Raw genomic sequence first — 16,599 nt, forward strand, 5'->3', positions numbered from 1 at the left:
TACTGTCAATACTGATAGCAACTATGATATAGTTCTTTCTACAGACCAGGTGTTAGAGATGGTTATGATGCTGTGCTGGGTTGCTAAGTCACTTCAGTAGTCTCCGACTCTGTGGGACCCCCTGTTCCACCAGGCTCCTCTGTCCATGGGATTTTCCAGGCAAGAATACTGCAGTGGGTTGCCATGCCCTCCTCCAGGGCGCCTTCCCGATCCAGGGATCCATACTGTCTCTGAAGTCTCCTGCACTGGCAGGCAGGCTCTTTACCACTAGCGCCACCTGGGAAGCCCTATAGCAGCATAAAGCCAGTATATCTTCCAAACTTCGGTTTTCCAGGTCAGGAAAAAGTGGGGAAGGACAAGATCTAGGCAGAGCAGAGAACAGTAATAGGAAAAACCTTCCACGGGATAGCATAATAAGAGGTAGAATTCAAAAGTGTTGATTAAGTACTTTTGTGGCTTTTGAATAGACCTAACAAGTCTTCTTCCAGATTTCCCTAGGAACAGATTGTATGAGTGTAGCAAAAAAAGAATTAGAGAATTCCCCTAAATTGTCTCTCCTATGGGCCCCTGACTGTTGTATATACTTAGCACCTCACCTTTCATAAGGTAAATGTCCCGTAAGGCTGTGGTTTAGATGGTGAGGGAAAGTGTAGGAGAACACTAAATTGCATGGAATTGTGGTTTTAGTAAAGGAATATATTAAAATATTGTTTGCAAATTCTGCAATGGTGGGGTAAGTGGGCCAGCTGTATTATCTATAGGAGGTGTGGTAGGCAGATTTTCCTCCAGAATATACTGAGAATAAAAGGTAAAAAGTCAATTCTCCTCCCCAACACCCTTCTCTGACCTCTCACTACTGCCATGGCACTCTTGCCCCTTTCACGGGGTTCCTAATTCTGTTACTACGTCCAACTATATATAAGAGTTTGAACTCTTTCTCCCATTAGAATATAAACTCCCTGAGGGTCAAGACCTTGTGTCATTCTCTGCTGTATTTCCAGACACTAAACAGTGCCTGAAACTGAAGACTTTTCAAAAATATTTACAGTAATAAAGTAATCAATGAAAAAGAACAAAGCTTGACACACAAGCTTGACAAGGTAAACATAAATCAATATAATAGCACAAGTCATTGCTGTTCTAGTTAAATTTATTTTCAATTAATAATTGAGCTAAAATAGAAAAAAATAGGTAATTTTTCAGACAATGACTCTACCTCACACCCATTAAAATGGCTATTGAAGAAAAGAGAAGTGTATGCAAAGTGTATGCAAGTGTATGCAAAGATGTGAACCCTTATGTACTGTTGGTAAAAATGTAAGATGATGCAGCCACTGTGGAAAACAGTTTGGTCATTCCTCAAAAATTTAAAAATAGAATTACCACATGTCCAAGTGATTTCACTTCTGGATATACACTCAAAAGAATTTAAAGGAAGGATGCAAACAGGTATTTATACGTGTGTTCATAACAGCACTATTTACAACAGCAAAAAGATGGTTACCCAAGGGTCCATCAGTAGCTGTCATTGTTGAGTCATGTCCAACTGTTTGTGACCCCACAGCTTGTAGCCCACCAGGCTCCTCTGTCCATGGGCTTCTCCAGGCAAGAACAGTGGAGTGGGTTGCCAGTTCCTCCTCCATGGGGTCTTCCTGACCCAGGGATAGAACATGAAGTCTCCTGCACTGGCAGGCAGATTCTTTACCACTGAGCCACCATGGAAACCTATACATATGCACACACACATATATATGAATATTAGTCAGCCTTAACAAGAAAGGAATTTCTGCTTGCATGGATGAACCTTGAGGACATTATGCCAAGTGAAATAAGCCATTCACAAAAATGACAATGATGACTTCTATGATTCCACTTGTATGAGGTATCTAATGTAGCTAAATTCATAGAGACAGAAAGTAGAGGAGTGGTTGCCAAGGGCTGGGAGGAAGGCAGAATAAGGAGTTAAAAGTCTAATGCTGTTGTGTTTACTCGCTAAGTAGCTTTCCACTCTTTGCAACCCCATGGACTGCAACACACCAGGCTTTCCAGTCCTTCACCATCTCCCAGAGTTTGTTCAAATTCATGTTTATTGAATCAGTGAAGCTATCCAACCATTTTATCCTGTCACCCCCTTCTCCTCCCGCCCTCAACCTTTCTGAGCATCAGAGTCTTTTTCAGTGAATCAGTTCTTAGCATCAGGTGGCCAAATTACTTGAGCTTGAGCTTCATCATCAGTCCTTCCAACGAAAAGTCAGGGCTGATTTCCTTTAGGATTTACTGATTTGATCTCCTTGCACTCCAAGAGACTCTCAAGAGTCTTCAGTTTTGCAAAATGAAAAGAATTCTGCAAATGAATGGTAGTGATGACTGCACAACAACTTGAATGTACTTAATACTATTGGTTAAGATGATAAATTTAAAGCGTCTTTACCACATTAAAAGAAAAAATTTTTAAACGGTGATAAGAACAATCCACATCAATCAAAACCAGTAGGAACAGGCGAAACTCAAGACTAGCCCAGCCTTAACACAACTTGACCACCAGGCAGTGGAAACAGGAAACCAAAGGCGTGGCAAGGGCAGGCCTCTGGGGCTCTGCACAGGGCGAGGATGTGGGGAAGCCACAGGTTAAAGACGGTCACCAGCCACCCACTGGTCAGGCTGCCACTGCGCAAGCGCATATCGCGGCTCCCGCCGAGGCTCCTTTTAAACGTACCCGGAAGTGACGTCTGTAAAGCTGAGACTCGCTCAGGGAGGCGCTGAGTCCTTGGCACAGGTGAGCGGTGTTCTGACTGCGGTCTAGGGGCTGCTATGAGCTGCACCATCGAGAAGATTCTGACAGACGCTAAGACTCTATTGGAGAGGCTGAGGGAGCACGATGCGGCCGCCGAGTCACTAGTGGATCAGTCGGCGGCTCTGCACCGGCGGGTAGCCGCTATGCGGGAGGCGGGAACAGCGCTTCCGGACCAGGTCAGGCAGAGGGTACGGGCCCGTGCCCTCGGGTTCTGGGCACTTAAGGGGTGGAGAATGAGGTAAAGTGGAAACTCGGCTTGGAGTTTTTTCCTGGTCCCAGAGGGTGGCGGTGAGACTTTTCTGTGGGGTCGGGGCTGCCAGTGCTGCCCTGGAGTTCTGCCTCATACCTCTTCAGTTGCATCTGCGGCTGTTATGTTTACGGCGCGATTAGTTTGTCTCTTGTTTGTCCAGTATCAAGAGGATGCATCCGATATAAAGGACATGTCCAAATACAAACCTCACATTCTGCTGTCCCAAGAGAATACACAGATTAGAGACTTGCAGCAGGAAAACAGAGGTTAGTCAGGCCTTTTTGTGTGTAATGATTTTCTCATATCCAGTAATATTTCAAAAGTTCTTGCAAAAATGACAAGTCACAAAAGTGCACATGCTGTGGTGGTGGTTTAGTCACCAAGTTGGGTCCGACTCTTGGGACCCCGTGGACTGTAGCCTGCCATGCTTCTCTATCCGCGGGATTCTCCAGATAAGAATACTGGAGTGGGTTGCCATAGCCTCTGCTGACCCAATAGCAGTAAAGTTTGTTACATTACTCTTTTCAAGGTCATCTGACTGATTTTGTATTTAAACGCAGCTTACCCAAGAGGTGCTTAGTAGAGTTGAATTATCATTGCATGGCTTGTTAGGCATCTGGAGACGGAGGTTTGCATAACGGAAGAGTTAATATCCTCAAGGGCTTAAGATTTAATGTTTAAATATTAATTGAGATAAACATTAAAGCTAAGATTGAAGGGATTTTTATGTTCTTATGCAAGGTGGAAGAGCTAAATTTAATCCTCAGGTGTATATTCTTGGGCTTGGTGAATATATTGTAATGATAGTAGTATGAATAGTTATTTATATATTTACAGAGGGCTTTCACATATATCATGCAATACATATATGTATTGTCATATGTTCATTTTGAAGTAGACAAGCCAGGTTTTTATTATTACAAAGCAGATAAGAAATAGGCTCAGAGAGGTTACATGATTTAAGAGTAGTAATCTAGTAATTCGCAGAATTGAACTTAAACTCATGTCTTCTGATGCCACATCCCATGTTGTTTCTACCAGATTTTGCTGCTTCTGCCTGGAAAGATATTTTTCACATAGACCATGACTGTTGAGTTTTGTGGACTTAAACACCAATTTACATCTTTGGGTTCATAATATTTCATGGCATGTCATAAAATCCAGCTGTTTGAGTTTGGCTTTAGGAGGTATCTCAGACATCACTGCCAAGTTATTTTGTTTTTTGATAGAGCTATGGGTTTCCTTGGAGGAACACCAGGATGCTTTGGAACTCATCATGAGCAAATACCGGAAACAGATGTTACAATTAATGGTTGCTAAAAAAGCAGCGGATGCCGAACCAGTGCTGAAAGCTCACCAGTCTCACTCTGCAGTAAGAAACTTTGATGGATAAATTCTAAATGAATTGAAATCTTGACATTGTTTTAGCTCATGTGCTTGCTTTGAAGTAAGCTTGTTTTCCTTTCATGTTTACCACATTTGCTGTAGGTTTTAGTATAGCTTTGTAAAGATATGAGTAGAAAAAAGGAGGTAAAGGGCCTTTTATCTGAGTAAGACTCAAGTTCGTCCCTCCACCAAGATCTCTCTTCAAAATGTTAATGAATACTTAGTTTTTCCACTGAACAATGTCAGTTAGTGTTAAAGTGAAAATGAAAGTCGCTCAGTCATGTCTGACTCTTTGGGACCCCGTGGACTATACAGTCCATGGAATTCTCCAGGCCAGAATGCTGGAGTGGGTAATCTTTCCCTTTTCCAGGGGATCTTCCCAATCTAGGGATTGAACCCAGGTCTCCTGCATTGCAGGCAGATTCTTTACCAGCTGAGCCACAAGGGAAGCCTGTTAGTGTTAACAGTATTCAGTAAATACTTGAGTTGTTATTATGGTACATTTCACTAAACTGTAAGCTCCTTGCTTGTAAGGAGCATGAATTTATCTTTTATCCCTAACATAGTGCTTGGCACATAGCAGGGGGTCGGTAAACATAGCATCATACTATGTTGTTAGGAGAGAGAAGTATGGTTAAAAAAAAAAAAATACAGCCTAGTTTCTATACTTGCATTGCTTATGGTTTAATTTGGGAGGTGCAGTAATTGTTCTTAAGTTTGTAGAGTGCTTTAGAGTTGTCTTTGTACTTTTGCATGTACTATATCATTTAATTCTAAATTAATAGATTGATACCTCACTATTTGCTGCAGCGGAATTTATGGAAGATAAGTTTCATCTTAGATTCTATTGAAAGCATTTTAATGAGTTTAACTAACTAAGGTCATAGGGAACAAGGATCTTTTAAATATGTGAATGGCTTTCATCTTTGATCCAAAGGAGAAAAACCTGATCCTTGAAGAAGACAGAATTTAGCTTATATGAAAAGCTTGCTAAGAGATATGTCCAAAGATAAAATAAGGTACCTTGGAATGTGGCAAGCTTCCTGCCAATAAAAGTGTTTAAATTTAAGTTAAACAGCCATTTAGAGATAGTGTCCAACATCTAGTGGATGATTAGACTAGAATCAATCTTCTGAAAATGACTTCTCTGTGAATATTACAAGATAAGTTTATAATGGCTTTACCTCTGAGGACTTAGATTGTAGTGAAATTCCTGTAGCCTCTGTACCACAGATTAAATGAGTTTTTAACATCATAATACACGTGTTCTCATGAACTTCATATCTGCTAAAAAAAAATGACTTTTTCACTTTTTTATTCTGAATATCTTCACAGGAAATTGAGAATCAGATTGACAGAATCTGTGAAATGGGAGAAGTGATGAGGAAAGCAGTTCAAATGGATGATGACCAGTTTTGTAAGATTCAGGAAAAACTAGCGCAATTAGAGGTAAGATTATTGCTATTTTAGGTTCACAATATCTTAGGGAGTTTTCAGAGTCTGAAAGGTATGCCATCATTTTATATCACTGCAGTGTATTGATGTTTCCTTTGTGGTCTGATTTAAAATTAAAACATCCTCCATACGCTTTTGAAGAAAGAAAAGGTAATCAGAAGCAAACAATGCAAATGCTTATTGGCTAGAAATTGATATATCATATTGAGAGGGTTAAAGGTAGTGGAAGGGACATGTGAGCTAAAGTCCCTCATTTGCTGTAAAAAGAACTCAGATAGATACTGTTTAAACTTGATGATCAGGAAATAGCAGTACAAGACATATTATTTAGAATTATGGAAGTAAACACCAAAAGAAATAAATAAAAATATTAAAAGTGGTTGCCTTTGGGAAACAAAGCCAAGGGACTTCAGACTATTTTACAGGTCTTGTAGTCTTGATTTTTTTTTTTAATCAATTTCCCTTTTATAGTCTTGATTTTTTTTAAAGCTGTTTTCATGTAATGTTTTGGTTAAATTGGGAATAATTTACAAAGAAAGACCTGGAGTGTTAGTGTGCCCATACAGTTATTAAAGAGAAACATTACAATAGGTGATTTGAATGTTCCTTATTACAAATTCTGCCATGGGCCCTTTGAAAATTACCAGAGAGAAAAAGACAGAATCCCTCCTTGGAGTCTAATGATAGCAATAAGAGTAATAAATTTTTTTGGTATGAAAATGTATGTAAATGCTAGGAGATACAGGGTATGTCTTGGTGAAACCTGAAAATGCTGTGGTTTACCAGAATTTCCAGCAGAGAGAATAAGGATGAAGAGTGCAAACTGCCGTATCTGGAAATCAAGGGGAGTGGCAAAGACCCAATTAGGATAGAAGTTAGTTAAAATGATAGAATGACCTTGTGTATGCCATCCCTAATTTACTTCAGTTATGGAAACAGCCCTAAGGAAATGTGAGACAAGTCTTACTTAATACTTTTAAGTGGAAAAAATGTGGGCATCGGATGGAGACCAGCAATAACCACATCCAAGTTATCTGAGTATGGGCAGGTTTTTGGACTTTTGGGAGCCAGTGTCCTCATCTCAAAGAGAACATGGATATAGGCAATGGTCCCTACCCTACATATTGTATGAGATGATATATGTAAGACACCCATGTGATACCTGGCTATGTGCCCAGTAATTCTTTTCCCCCTTTCCTTCCTTTCTCCAAAACTATAGGACATCTCGGAGAGAAGGTTAAGCAGAATGGAAATATTATTAGGAATTTGAAAGACAGAAGAAACAATAGTAAAACTTGTGGGAACCATAAAGATTTTGACAAGCAGCGAATTCTTCTAGTGGAGCAGGACCCTGTTTTTTTCATGTGTAGTCTTAACACGTGACATGTGGAAATTACTCAATAAATGTTTTTTAACTGAATAGATAAGTAGAATTTTAGGAAATTCTCAGTTCTTCTGTTTCTTTAAAACTTTTAAAAGTAAAATAATATACTTTCTATTTCAAGCCGCAAACAGTGGGTTCTGATACGGTTTGACAGAATACCTGAAATGAACATACACTTTTTTTTTTTCCAGCTTGAAAATAAGGAACTTCGAGAATTATTGTCCATCAGCAGTGAGTCTCTTCAGGTCAGGAAGGAAAGCTCAGTGGACACTGCTTCCCAAGCCGTCAAATAATTCAACTTCTGAATAATGCCTGGAGATTGTTTATCAAGGAAGGAAGTTAATAACTCTATTAGAGTATTGTCCGTTCAGTGTCTTGCCTCAGACTTGATTTAATGTTGATTAAATGTATCAAGTGGCAATTTAGAATTTGCAGTCAAAAGTGGCTGTCCACAAAATAGTTTTAAGGTGTGTTAGTAAAAGTACACACTGAGTTTCACTATTCCTTTCTGTAAAAGACTAATTTTCATTTCTGGGAACTTGATTTATATAAACTGTGTTTTCAGTTCATTTTTGTTCTTTCATATCTCTGAAACTTGTAGCATTTTGTTATAAGCCAGCAGTTTTATTTTATATCAGATTATAAATTGCAATTCTAAAAACTTTTAAAAACAGATTATCTTTGTACGTTTGTTTGGCATAAACCTGGATTTTTTTCCACTTGAGAAAAATAAGACATTTCCATAGAAGTTGATTGGCAGATTCTCTAATTTGTAACATCATTCACCTTTTATGAAGTTTTAAGTCTCTCTGGTGCTAAGAGTTGGCAGGTCATGGCCTGGTGTCTTTACTCTTGAGAGAACCTATTGCTAGTCCCCACAAAATATACTTGAAAGTAAGTCAACTGTTTTTTTCCAGTGGTAGTATAATCATCATATTGTTCAAAGAATGTTGAAAAATTTGTCCTGTGTATGTGTATGCACATACATGTGCTTAGTTCAGATGCTGAAAGTAAATTTTATTTATTCTGTTAGATATTATTAGTCAATTCTTCAGTTTTGTCCTACTTGGAAATCTTCAACTTGGGTAGTTTATCCAGTGTGAAGAATATATAATATATAACTTCCGTTTGTAATTAAGAACCGTCACTTGTTTGGATGTCTTTCATCACTAGTACTAGTAGTTGGCTTTTTTTTTAGATCCACTTTTGACAAGGAAGCAAAGTTTTATCACTTAATGAGAGTTTATTTCATTTCTGGAAGCTGTGTTGAGAGTCAAATGCTAAGTGATCAGCTAGGCTCACTTGTCATTTCATTCCCTCATCTCAGTTTATCTCATTTCAAATTTATAAATTACTCATGTAATACTATCAATTTAGTTTTGCCCCCAAATAATTGAAATAATGAATGCTAAATCTGTCAGTATTTCCCAATTACCCTAAGCCTTGTACTGCATGGGATAGGCACATCACTAGAAAGATTTTTGTTAGTGCTTTGAGTGGTGTAAACTTTCTTTTGTACTGCCATAAAGAATTAACACCAATTAAAACAACAGAATTTATCCAAGATATCCTAAAAGCATCTGATCCCAGTAATACTAACAGACTTTGCCTATAGTGGTAGACTGTAATGAATTGGTATATGTCATTTTTTAATTTGTCAGATTTCTATTCAGAGTCTTGTAAACAATTTGAAAAACATTGCCACCCGAAGTGTGGGTCTTCTTATCTCATTTCCTGAGTATGTAAACTTTTAGTCTGATCATTTGCCTTGAAGTGCATGCCCTAAGTGCCACCATTTCCCACAGTTCCATTCAGAAGGCAGAAAAATGCCATTTGTTAGCTGCCATGGCCAATTTTTGGTGAAAATGATAAAAAAATCAAAAGACCCATTAAAATATAGCATAGTGTCCCTTTATCTGCTTTATGTCCCTTTCGAGATGTTTGTAGAGTTGTTTATATCTCAGATGTCAGGATAAATATAAATACTAACTTTTCCCCTGGCAAATCAAAAACTTGAAGCTTGAGTCTCAACCACTCTCAAGACCCTGTATAATATAGAGCCTAGCTGGTGTTAATACTATGAAAATAGTGTGTAGTTAAAGAGGAGAAAGAATGTTCTTGACTTTGGTTTGAGTATGAAAGTTTACTTTGCAGTTGGTGAAGGAACTTGACTGGTTTCCAAATTTTAGTACAAACTTACCTTTTTGAATAAAAATCTCATTTTGAGAATAACAGCTAATATAACTCAGTAATGAGTCAAATTATTAGAAAGTGCAAAGGTTTATATTTCACTTATATAGCAGCCTGTCAATTAGGGCATTTCATAAATACTTCCTAATTATCAGATTATAGTTAGTATAACCAAAAATACTTATTTCTGAAATGGTTTTAGAGATGTACTCATAGTTAGAAATCATAAGTTACATGATTACAAGTCAAAATGTAAAATTGAAACAGTTTGGAAGTGTCTTGAAAATTAAGTATTATTGATATCTACCTTTATTGTGTATTAGTCATTAGTTATGTCTGACTCTTTGTGACCCCATTGACTGTAGCCCTGTCAAAAGTTCTCTGTCCATGAACTTTTATTAGTATCATGCATAATTTGATTCAAACATTGAAAGTCTATTTCAGTGTTCCTCAAAATGTGGTTCACTGACCTAAAATAGAAGTTTGGGGATGGAATCTAGGAATTTGTATTTTAATAATCATTCCAGATAGCTTCTAAGGACATTAGTTTGAGAATGTCAAACTAATTGACAAAAAAATTCAGTGTTTTCAAAGAAAAATCTGGTAGAGAGGCAAATGTGATAAATAAAAGGATGTATTGAGTACAGAGGAGGAACTATCTACAACTTGAGAATCCTATAGAGACAAAATAAGGCTGAATGCTGAAGAAGCTGAAGTTGAATGGTTCTGTGAAGACCTACAAGATCTTCTAGAATTAACACCCCAAAAAATGTCCTTTTCATTTTAGGAGACTGGAATGCAAAAGTAGGAAGTCAAGAAATACCTGGAGTAACAGGCAAATTTGGTCTTGGAGTACAGAATGAAGCAAAGCAAAGGCTAATGGAGTTTTGCCAAGAGAACGCACTGGTCATAGCAAATGCCCTCTTCCAATAACACAAGAGAAGACTCTATACATGGACATCACCAGATGGTCAATACTGAAATTAGATTGATTATATTTGCACCAAAGATGGAGAAGCTCTATGCAGTCAGCAAAAATAAGACTGGGAGCCAACTGTTGCTCAGACCATGAACTCCTTATTGCCAAATTCAAATTTAAATTGAAGAAAATAGGGAAAACCACTAGACCATTCAGGTATGACCTAAATCAAATACCTTATGATTATACAGTGAAAGTTAGAAATAGATTCAAGGGATTAGATCTGATAGAGTGCGTGAAGATATATGGATGGAGGTTCATGATATTGTATAGAAGGCAGGGATCAAGACCATCCCCAAGAAAAAGGCAAAATAGTTGTCTGAGGAGGCCTTACAAATAGCTGTGAAAAGAAGAGAAGCGAAAAGCAAAGGAGAGAAGGAAAGATATACCCATTTGAATGCAGAGTTCCAAAGAATAGCAAGGAGAGATAAGAAAGCCTTCCTCAGTGATCAATGCAGAGAAATAGAGGAAACAATCCAATGGGAAAGACTAGAGATCCTTCAAGAAAATTAGAGATACCAAGGGAACATTTCATGCAAAATGGGCACAATAAAGGACAGAAATGGTATGGACCTAACAGAAACAGAAGATATTAAGAAGAGGTGGCAAGAATACACAGAGGAACTGTACAAAAAGATCTTCATGACCCAGATAATCACAATGATATCACTCACCTAGAGCCAGACATCCTGGAATGCAAAGTCAAGTGGGCCTTACGAAGCATCATTACGATAAAGCTAGTGGAGGTGATAGCATTCCAGTTGAGCTATTTCAAATCCTAAAAGATGATGCTTTGAAAGTGCTGCAGTCAACATGTCAGCAAATTTGGAAAACTCAGCAGTGACCACAGGACTGGAAAAGGTCAGTTTTCATTCCAATCCCAAAGAAAAGCAATGCCTAAGAATGTTCGAACTACTGCACAATTGCACTCATCTCACACGCTAGCAAAGTAATGCTCAAAATTCTCCAAGCCAGGCTTCAACAGTACAAGAACTGTGAACTTCCAGATTTTCAAGCTGGATTTAGAAAAGGCAGAGGAACCAGAGATGAAATTGCCAACAACCTCTAGATCATGGGAAAAGCAAGACAGTTCCAGGAAAACATCTACTTTGGCTTTATTGACTATGCCAAAGCCTTTGACTGTGGATCACAACAAACTGTGGAAAATTCTTCAAGAGATGGAAATACCAGACCACCTAACCTACCTCCTGAGAAATCTGTATGCAGGTCAGGAAGCAACAGTTAGAACTGGACATGGAACAACAGACTGGTTCCAAATAGGGAAAGGAGTATGTCAAGGCTGTATATTGTCACCCTGCTTATTTAACTTCTATGCAGAGTACATCATGCAAAATGCCAGGCTGGATGAAGCACCAGCTGGAATCAAGATTGCCGGGAGAAATATCAATAACCTCAGATACGCAGATGACACCACCCTTATGGCAGAAAGCAAAGAAGCACTAAAGAGCCTCTTGCTGAAAGTGAAAGAGGAAAGTGAAAAAGTTGGCTTAAAACTCAACATTCAGAAAACTAAGATCATGGCATCTGGTCCCATCACTTCATGGCAAATAGATGGGGAAACATTGTCAGACTATATTTTTGGGGGCTCCAAAATCACTGCAGACGGTGACTGCAGTCATGAAATTAAAAGACACTTGCTCCTTGGAAGGAAAGTTATGACCAACTTAGACAGCATATTAAAAAGCAGAGACATTACTTTGCCAACAGAGGTCCGTCTAGTCAAAGCTATGGCTTTCCCAGTAGTCATGTATGGATGTGAGAGATGAACTGTGAAGAAAGCTGAGCGCTGAAGAATTGATACTTTTGAACTGTGATGTTGGAGAAGACTCTTGAGAGTCCCTTGGACTGCACGGAGATCCAACCAGTCCATCCTAAAGGAGATCAGTCCTGAATATTCATGGGAAGGACTGTTGTTGAAGCTGAAGCTCCAATACTTTGGCCACCTGATGTGAAGAACTGACTCACTGGAAAAAAAAACCCTGATGCTGGGAAAGACTGAAGGTGGGAGGAGAAGGGGATGACAGAGGATGAGATAGATGGTTGGATGGCATCACCAACTCAATGGACATGAGTTTGAGTAAACTCCAGGAGTTGGTGATGGACAGGGAGGCCTGACCTGCTGCAGTCCATGGGTTCACAAAGAGTCTGATGCAACTGAGTGACTGAGCTGAACTGACAGACAAAAATAAGTAGGATAACTAGAAAACTGGGTCCTTTCTAGTTGTAAAATCTCCATTTCCAGTTGTACTTCATTTTACAGATACTCAGGTACAAGGAGGTTATTCAAACAGAAACCAAGATTCCAATGCAGACTTGAAACATATTCTTAACTATTAAGATTCCTTTAAATGCCAAATAATGTTCAGTATTCAAGTGGTTCTTGATAACCAAAATCTACTTTTATTAATAGTGCAAAAGAAACACCTCAGCCTACCTATTACAAAATATCATGAATTTAATAATTGAAGCCTGGAGAAGGAAATGGCAACCCACTCCAGGACCCTTGCCTGGAAAATTCCATGGATGGGGTAGCCTGGTGGGCTATAGTCCATGGGGTTGCAAAAAGTCAGACACGACTGAGCAACTTCACTTTCACTTTCACTTTAAGTGATGAGACCTAATTGTCATCTGTTTTCCAGTGTGTGCCTGCAACCGAAAGGGACAGTTTTAATCAGTGCTTAGCAGTACTAACTACATACAGGAAAGGATGTGGTTCTGTCTTTCAAATCTGCCTCATTAGCATATTTTTCATCTTTCATGCTATATTCATGTTGCAGGAAGGTTGCTGCTGTGCCAGAAGTCATGTCCATGTCAGAACACAGGAAAAAAACAGAGGGGGGACATAGCCTATGCTAGCTATACCTCTTCTCTTTTATGAGGAAAAGCAAAGCTTTCCCAGAAATTCAGGCAGAGTTTCTTTTGTCTTATTTGCCTGACCTGTTAAATTGTGAACTTCTAACAGCAAAGGAGGCTGGGTACATAGCTGCCCCAGATAAAATCAGTGTTCTGTTAGGAAAGAGTATTAAGAAAGAAGCTAACAACAGTCTTTACACTGAATAGTTTTTAACCATTGTGTTGATGTTGAATGGCCAAGGAATGGGCTGAGAGAGATACCTGTCATCTCTCTTCTTGGCTGCCCATTATCCTAACTCATACTATAGTCAGGGAACCTATCACCTAACGAGGCAGCATCTTACTCCCTCCTGACAAATTGGAAAGTGTCAGATACTTGTTTTCCCAGCCTCTTTGCAGCCAGGGAAGACACCTCTGCCTTAAAAGTGTGTGATAGAAAGATGGAGGGCTATGCAGAATTCTTTGAGTAAAGGCAGTGATATACAACACCGGCTTCTACATCCACAGAAAGCAACAAAAAAATAGCAGCACTGACAACACTCAGTGTCCAGTGTCAGCAAAGTCCACGGTGTAAGCTGCAGTGTCTGCCCAACAGTGGAGACGGTGGGGTCTTCACTGAGGCTATTATATGTAGTGATTATAGAGGCTGTACAGCCTCTAAATCTGGTCTTCAGGGTATCCAGAGATCCTGAGGACTACTTTTTAGCTTTTACTAATGTCACTTTTTGTTAAAATTAACCTGAATTGACTATAATTAAGAATGGAACCCTGACTGATAAAATAAGCATAGTTTAAAAAGCAACCTTTTGAATATAAATTTTGTCCACACTTTATGCATAATTTTACATTTAATGTTTTAATGTAATTTTTGACTTACAAAAGGATGTGACATGCATATAAATTATCAAGCATAATAATTCATCTCTTAATTTAGGAAATAGAACATTACCCATTTATTACATGTATTTATTTGAGCTCCTCTCCTGTCTCTATCCCTCTGCTCCCTCTTTTTAATAGTTTTGTCACATGTAAAAAGACCAGAAATATGTATCTCACCCTGAAGTCACATTTTTAGTTTTGTTCCTTTTTATATGAAAGTGGTATCAGACTGTATAGTAGCCTATGGGGATTTTATTTTCACTCTTCATTATATTTCTAAGATTCATTGTGTTATATATAGTTGTCATTCATTTTCATTGATGTATAAGATTTAATCATGTGACTATAGTATATTTTGAAGGGATACATACATATAGAATAATAAAATCGTACATTTTTTAAAAAAATCCTTGATACTTTCTGACTCCTACTTTATAATTCTCCCTCCATATACCTTATTGGTATTATACACATTTCACTATAAGCAAGTGTATTTCATATTCTGTAGTTATTTCACTTGCAGTTGTCTCATGTCAACTTTCAAGATGAATTAAGGAGTATTCACTAATATGCATAGTGGAAAGCAAATGATGCTTTTTTTCTGTCACTCTTCAAGAATGCTAAAGAGGAGGTGGAACCTTCAGAGCTTTGATGAACTACATTTTGTTCACATTTTGTTTACATTTTGTCTAGCCTCCTAGAAATGGATTTCTTTATGTTATTGATCCTAAGATTTATTTTTATTTCATACTTTAATGTCTCTGAAATTGGGATATGTCTTATACATGTTGGGGTTGTGGTGTAGTTGATTCTAAGCATAAGGAAAATTGATTTGAATTTCTAGTGGAATGACTGGACAAAGGCAAGCTCTTGACGGTTCAGTCGACAAACTAAGAACTATTTGAAAACGGAATGGAGGGTTAGCTGTTTTCTGTGAACTTTCAATTAACATTTGTAAAATCAAGAGTGCATAAGAACTTGGGAGTATGGCTGTCTTATTTTTCTATCGCTATATAACAAATCACCACAAATTTAGCAGCTTAAAGCAACAGCTATTTATTATCCTATAGTTCTGTAAGTCAGAAGTCCATGCAGGGCTCAACTGGGTTTTCTCAGGATCTCACCAGACTGAATTCAAGGTGTCATCTGAGCCTAACATCTCATCCAAGGCTCTGGTTCCTCTCCTATACTCACATGGTTGTTGGCAAAATTCATTTCCTTGCAGGTGTAGAACTCAGAGGCCTTCAAGGCCAACAGAAGATCATCTCTGACTTTCATTGTCTTCCAATTCTAGACTCCCTTATAAGAGCTCACATTATTAGGCCCACATAGAATAAGCTCCCTCTTGATTAACCCAGCTGATGAGATACCTTAATTACATCTACAATGATCCCTTTTGCCATTAAGGAGATATAAGTGATATCCTCTAACATCTACAAACTCAGACCATGCTCAAGAGGAAGAAATTATAGAAGGCAAATGTACCATATGATGGGAATCTTGGTGGCCATCTTAAAATTCTGCCTACCACAGTGGCTTTTGGAAGTTTAGAATAAAATCGTGAAGACAACTGGTGGCTCAGCAATAAAGAACCCACCTGCCGATGCAGGAGACCTGGATTCAATCCCTGTGTTGGGAAGATCCCATGGAGGAGGAAGTGGCAACCCACTCCAGTATTCTTGCCAGGAAAATCCCGTGGACAGAGGAGCCTGGCAGGCTATGGTCCATAGGGCTGCAAAGAATCGGACAGGACTGAGCACACATTACGTACTCAGCATTCCGACAGCAATGAAATGCTGCATTACCAGTATTTTTCGTGGCCCCAGAATACTTCTGTGTAGAAAAACCTGCACATCTATGAGACCAAAAAAAAAAAAAAAAAAAGATTTATTAGTAAGATCCACCAATGCATGCTAAAATGAGTGAACCAAAGTTCAGTCAGAAAAAGTCTCCGTATCAGTTTCCCAGAGTTGCCATAAGAAATGACCACAAACTAGATGGCTTCAAACAACAGAAATCTATTCTCTCGCAGTTCTGGAGGCTGGAAGTCTGAAACCAAGGTGTTGGCAGGTCAGTTCCTTCTGGGGGCTCTGAGGAAGAATGTGTCCCATGCCCCTTTTCTAACTTCTGGTAACTCCTGGCATTCCTTGACTTCCAGATGCATCTTTGCAATCTCTGCCTCCTTAGTCTTCACAGTATGTTGTACTTATATGTCTCTGTGTCCAAATTTCTTTCTTCTTCTAAGGATGCTAGTTATTGGATTAGGGTTTACCCTAGTCCTGATTTCATTTTAACTTGACTATTTGCAAAGATACTATTCCAAATAAGGCTACATTCTGAATTCTGGGTACACATGTATGTTAAGAGGACACTATTCAATCAAGCATGGTCTCAGAGTATCTCCCTCA

The 16,599-nt window shown here is 38.6% G+C and overlaps 1 protein-coding gene across 4 annotated transcripts; it reads left to right on the forward strand.

The window, feature by feature from the left end:
• The first annotated feature begins 2,733 nt into the window (after positions 1-2,733).
• Positions 2,734-14,598, forward strand: SIKE1 (suppressor of IKBKE 1). 4 transcript variants are annotated; one of them, XM_065906430.1, is made up of 5 exons: positions 2,734-2,982; positions 3,205-3,310; positions 4,274-4,416; positions 5,766-5,879; positions 7,461-14,598. In XM_065906430.1, exons 1-5 carry the CDS (start codon positions 2,812-2,814, stop codon positions 7,560-7,562), a joined length of 636 nt encoding a protein of 211 aa, XP_065762502.1. In that variant the 5' UTR covers positions 2,734-2,811; the 3' UTR covers positions 7,563-14,598. The 4 variants fall into 4 exon arrangements, with proteins under 4 accessions (XP_065762502.1, XP_065762526.1, XP_065762511.1 ...); XM_065906454.1 differs by having other exon boundaries at positions 10,247-14,598; XM_065906439.1 differs by having other exon boundaries at positions 2,734-2,970.
• Positions 14,599-16,599: the final 2,001 nt, after the last annotated feature.

This window comes from Muntiacus reevesi, chromosome 1, assembly GCF_963930625.1.
Source record: "Muntiacus reevesi chromosome 1, mMunRee1.1, whole genome shotgun sequence".
Classification (NCBI taxonomy): Eukaryota; Metazoa; Chordata; class Mammalia; order Artiodactyla; family Cervidae; genus Muntiacus; species Muntiacus reevesi.

What these genes read in the sequence shown, in the direction of transcription:
- SIKE1 (XM_065906430.1), top strand. Translation starts at nt 2,812, where the DNA reads ATGAGCTGCACCATCGAGAAGATTCTGACAGACGCTAAGACTCTATTG. An exon ending in CTCACCAGTCTCACTCTGCA is followed by an intron (nt 4,417 to 5,765) that starts GTAAGAAACTTT and finishes ATATCTTCACAG; the next exon opens with GAAATTGAGAATCAGATTGA. An exon ending in AAAAACTAGCGCAATTAGAG is followed by an intron (nt 5,880 to 7,460) that starts GTAAGATTATTG and finishes TTTTTTTTCCAG; the next exon opens with CTTGAAAATAAGGAACTTCG.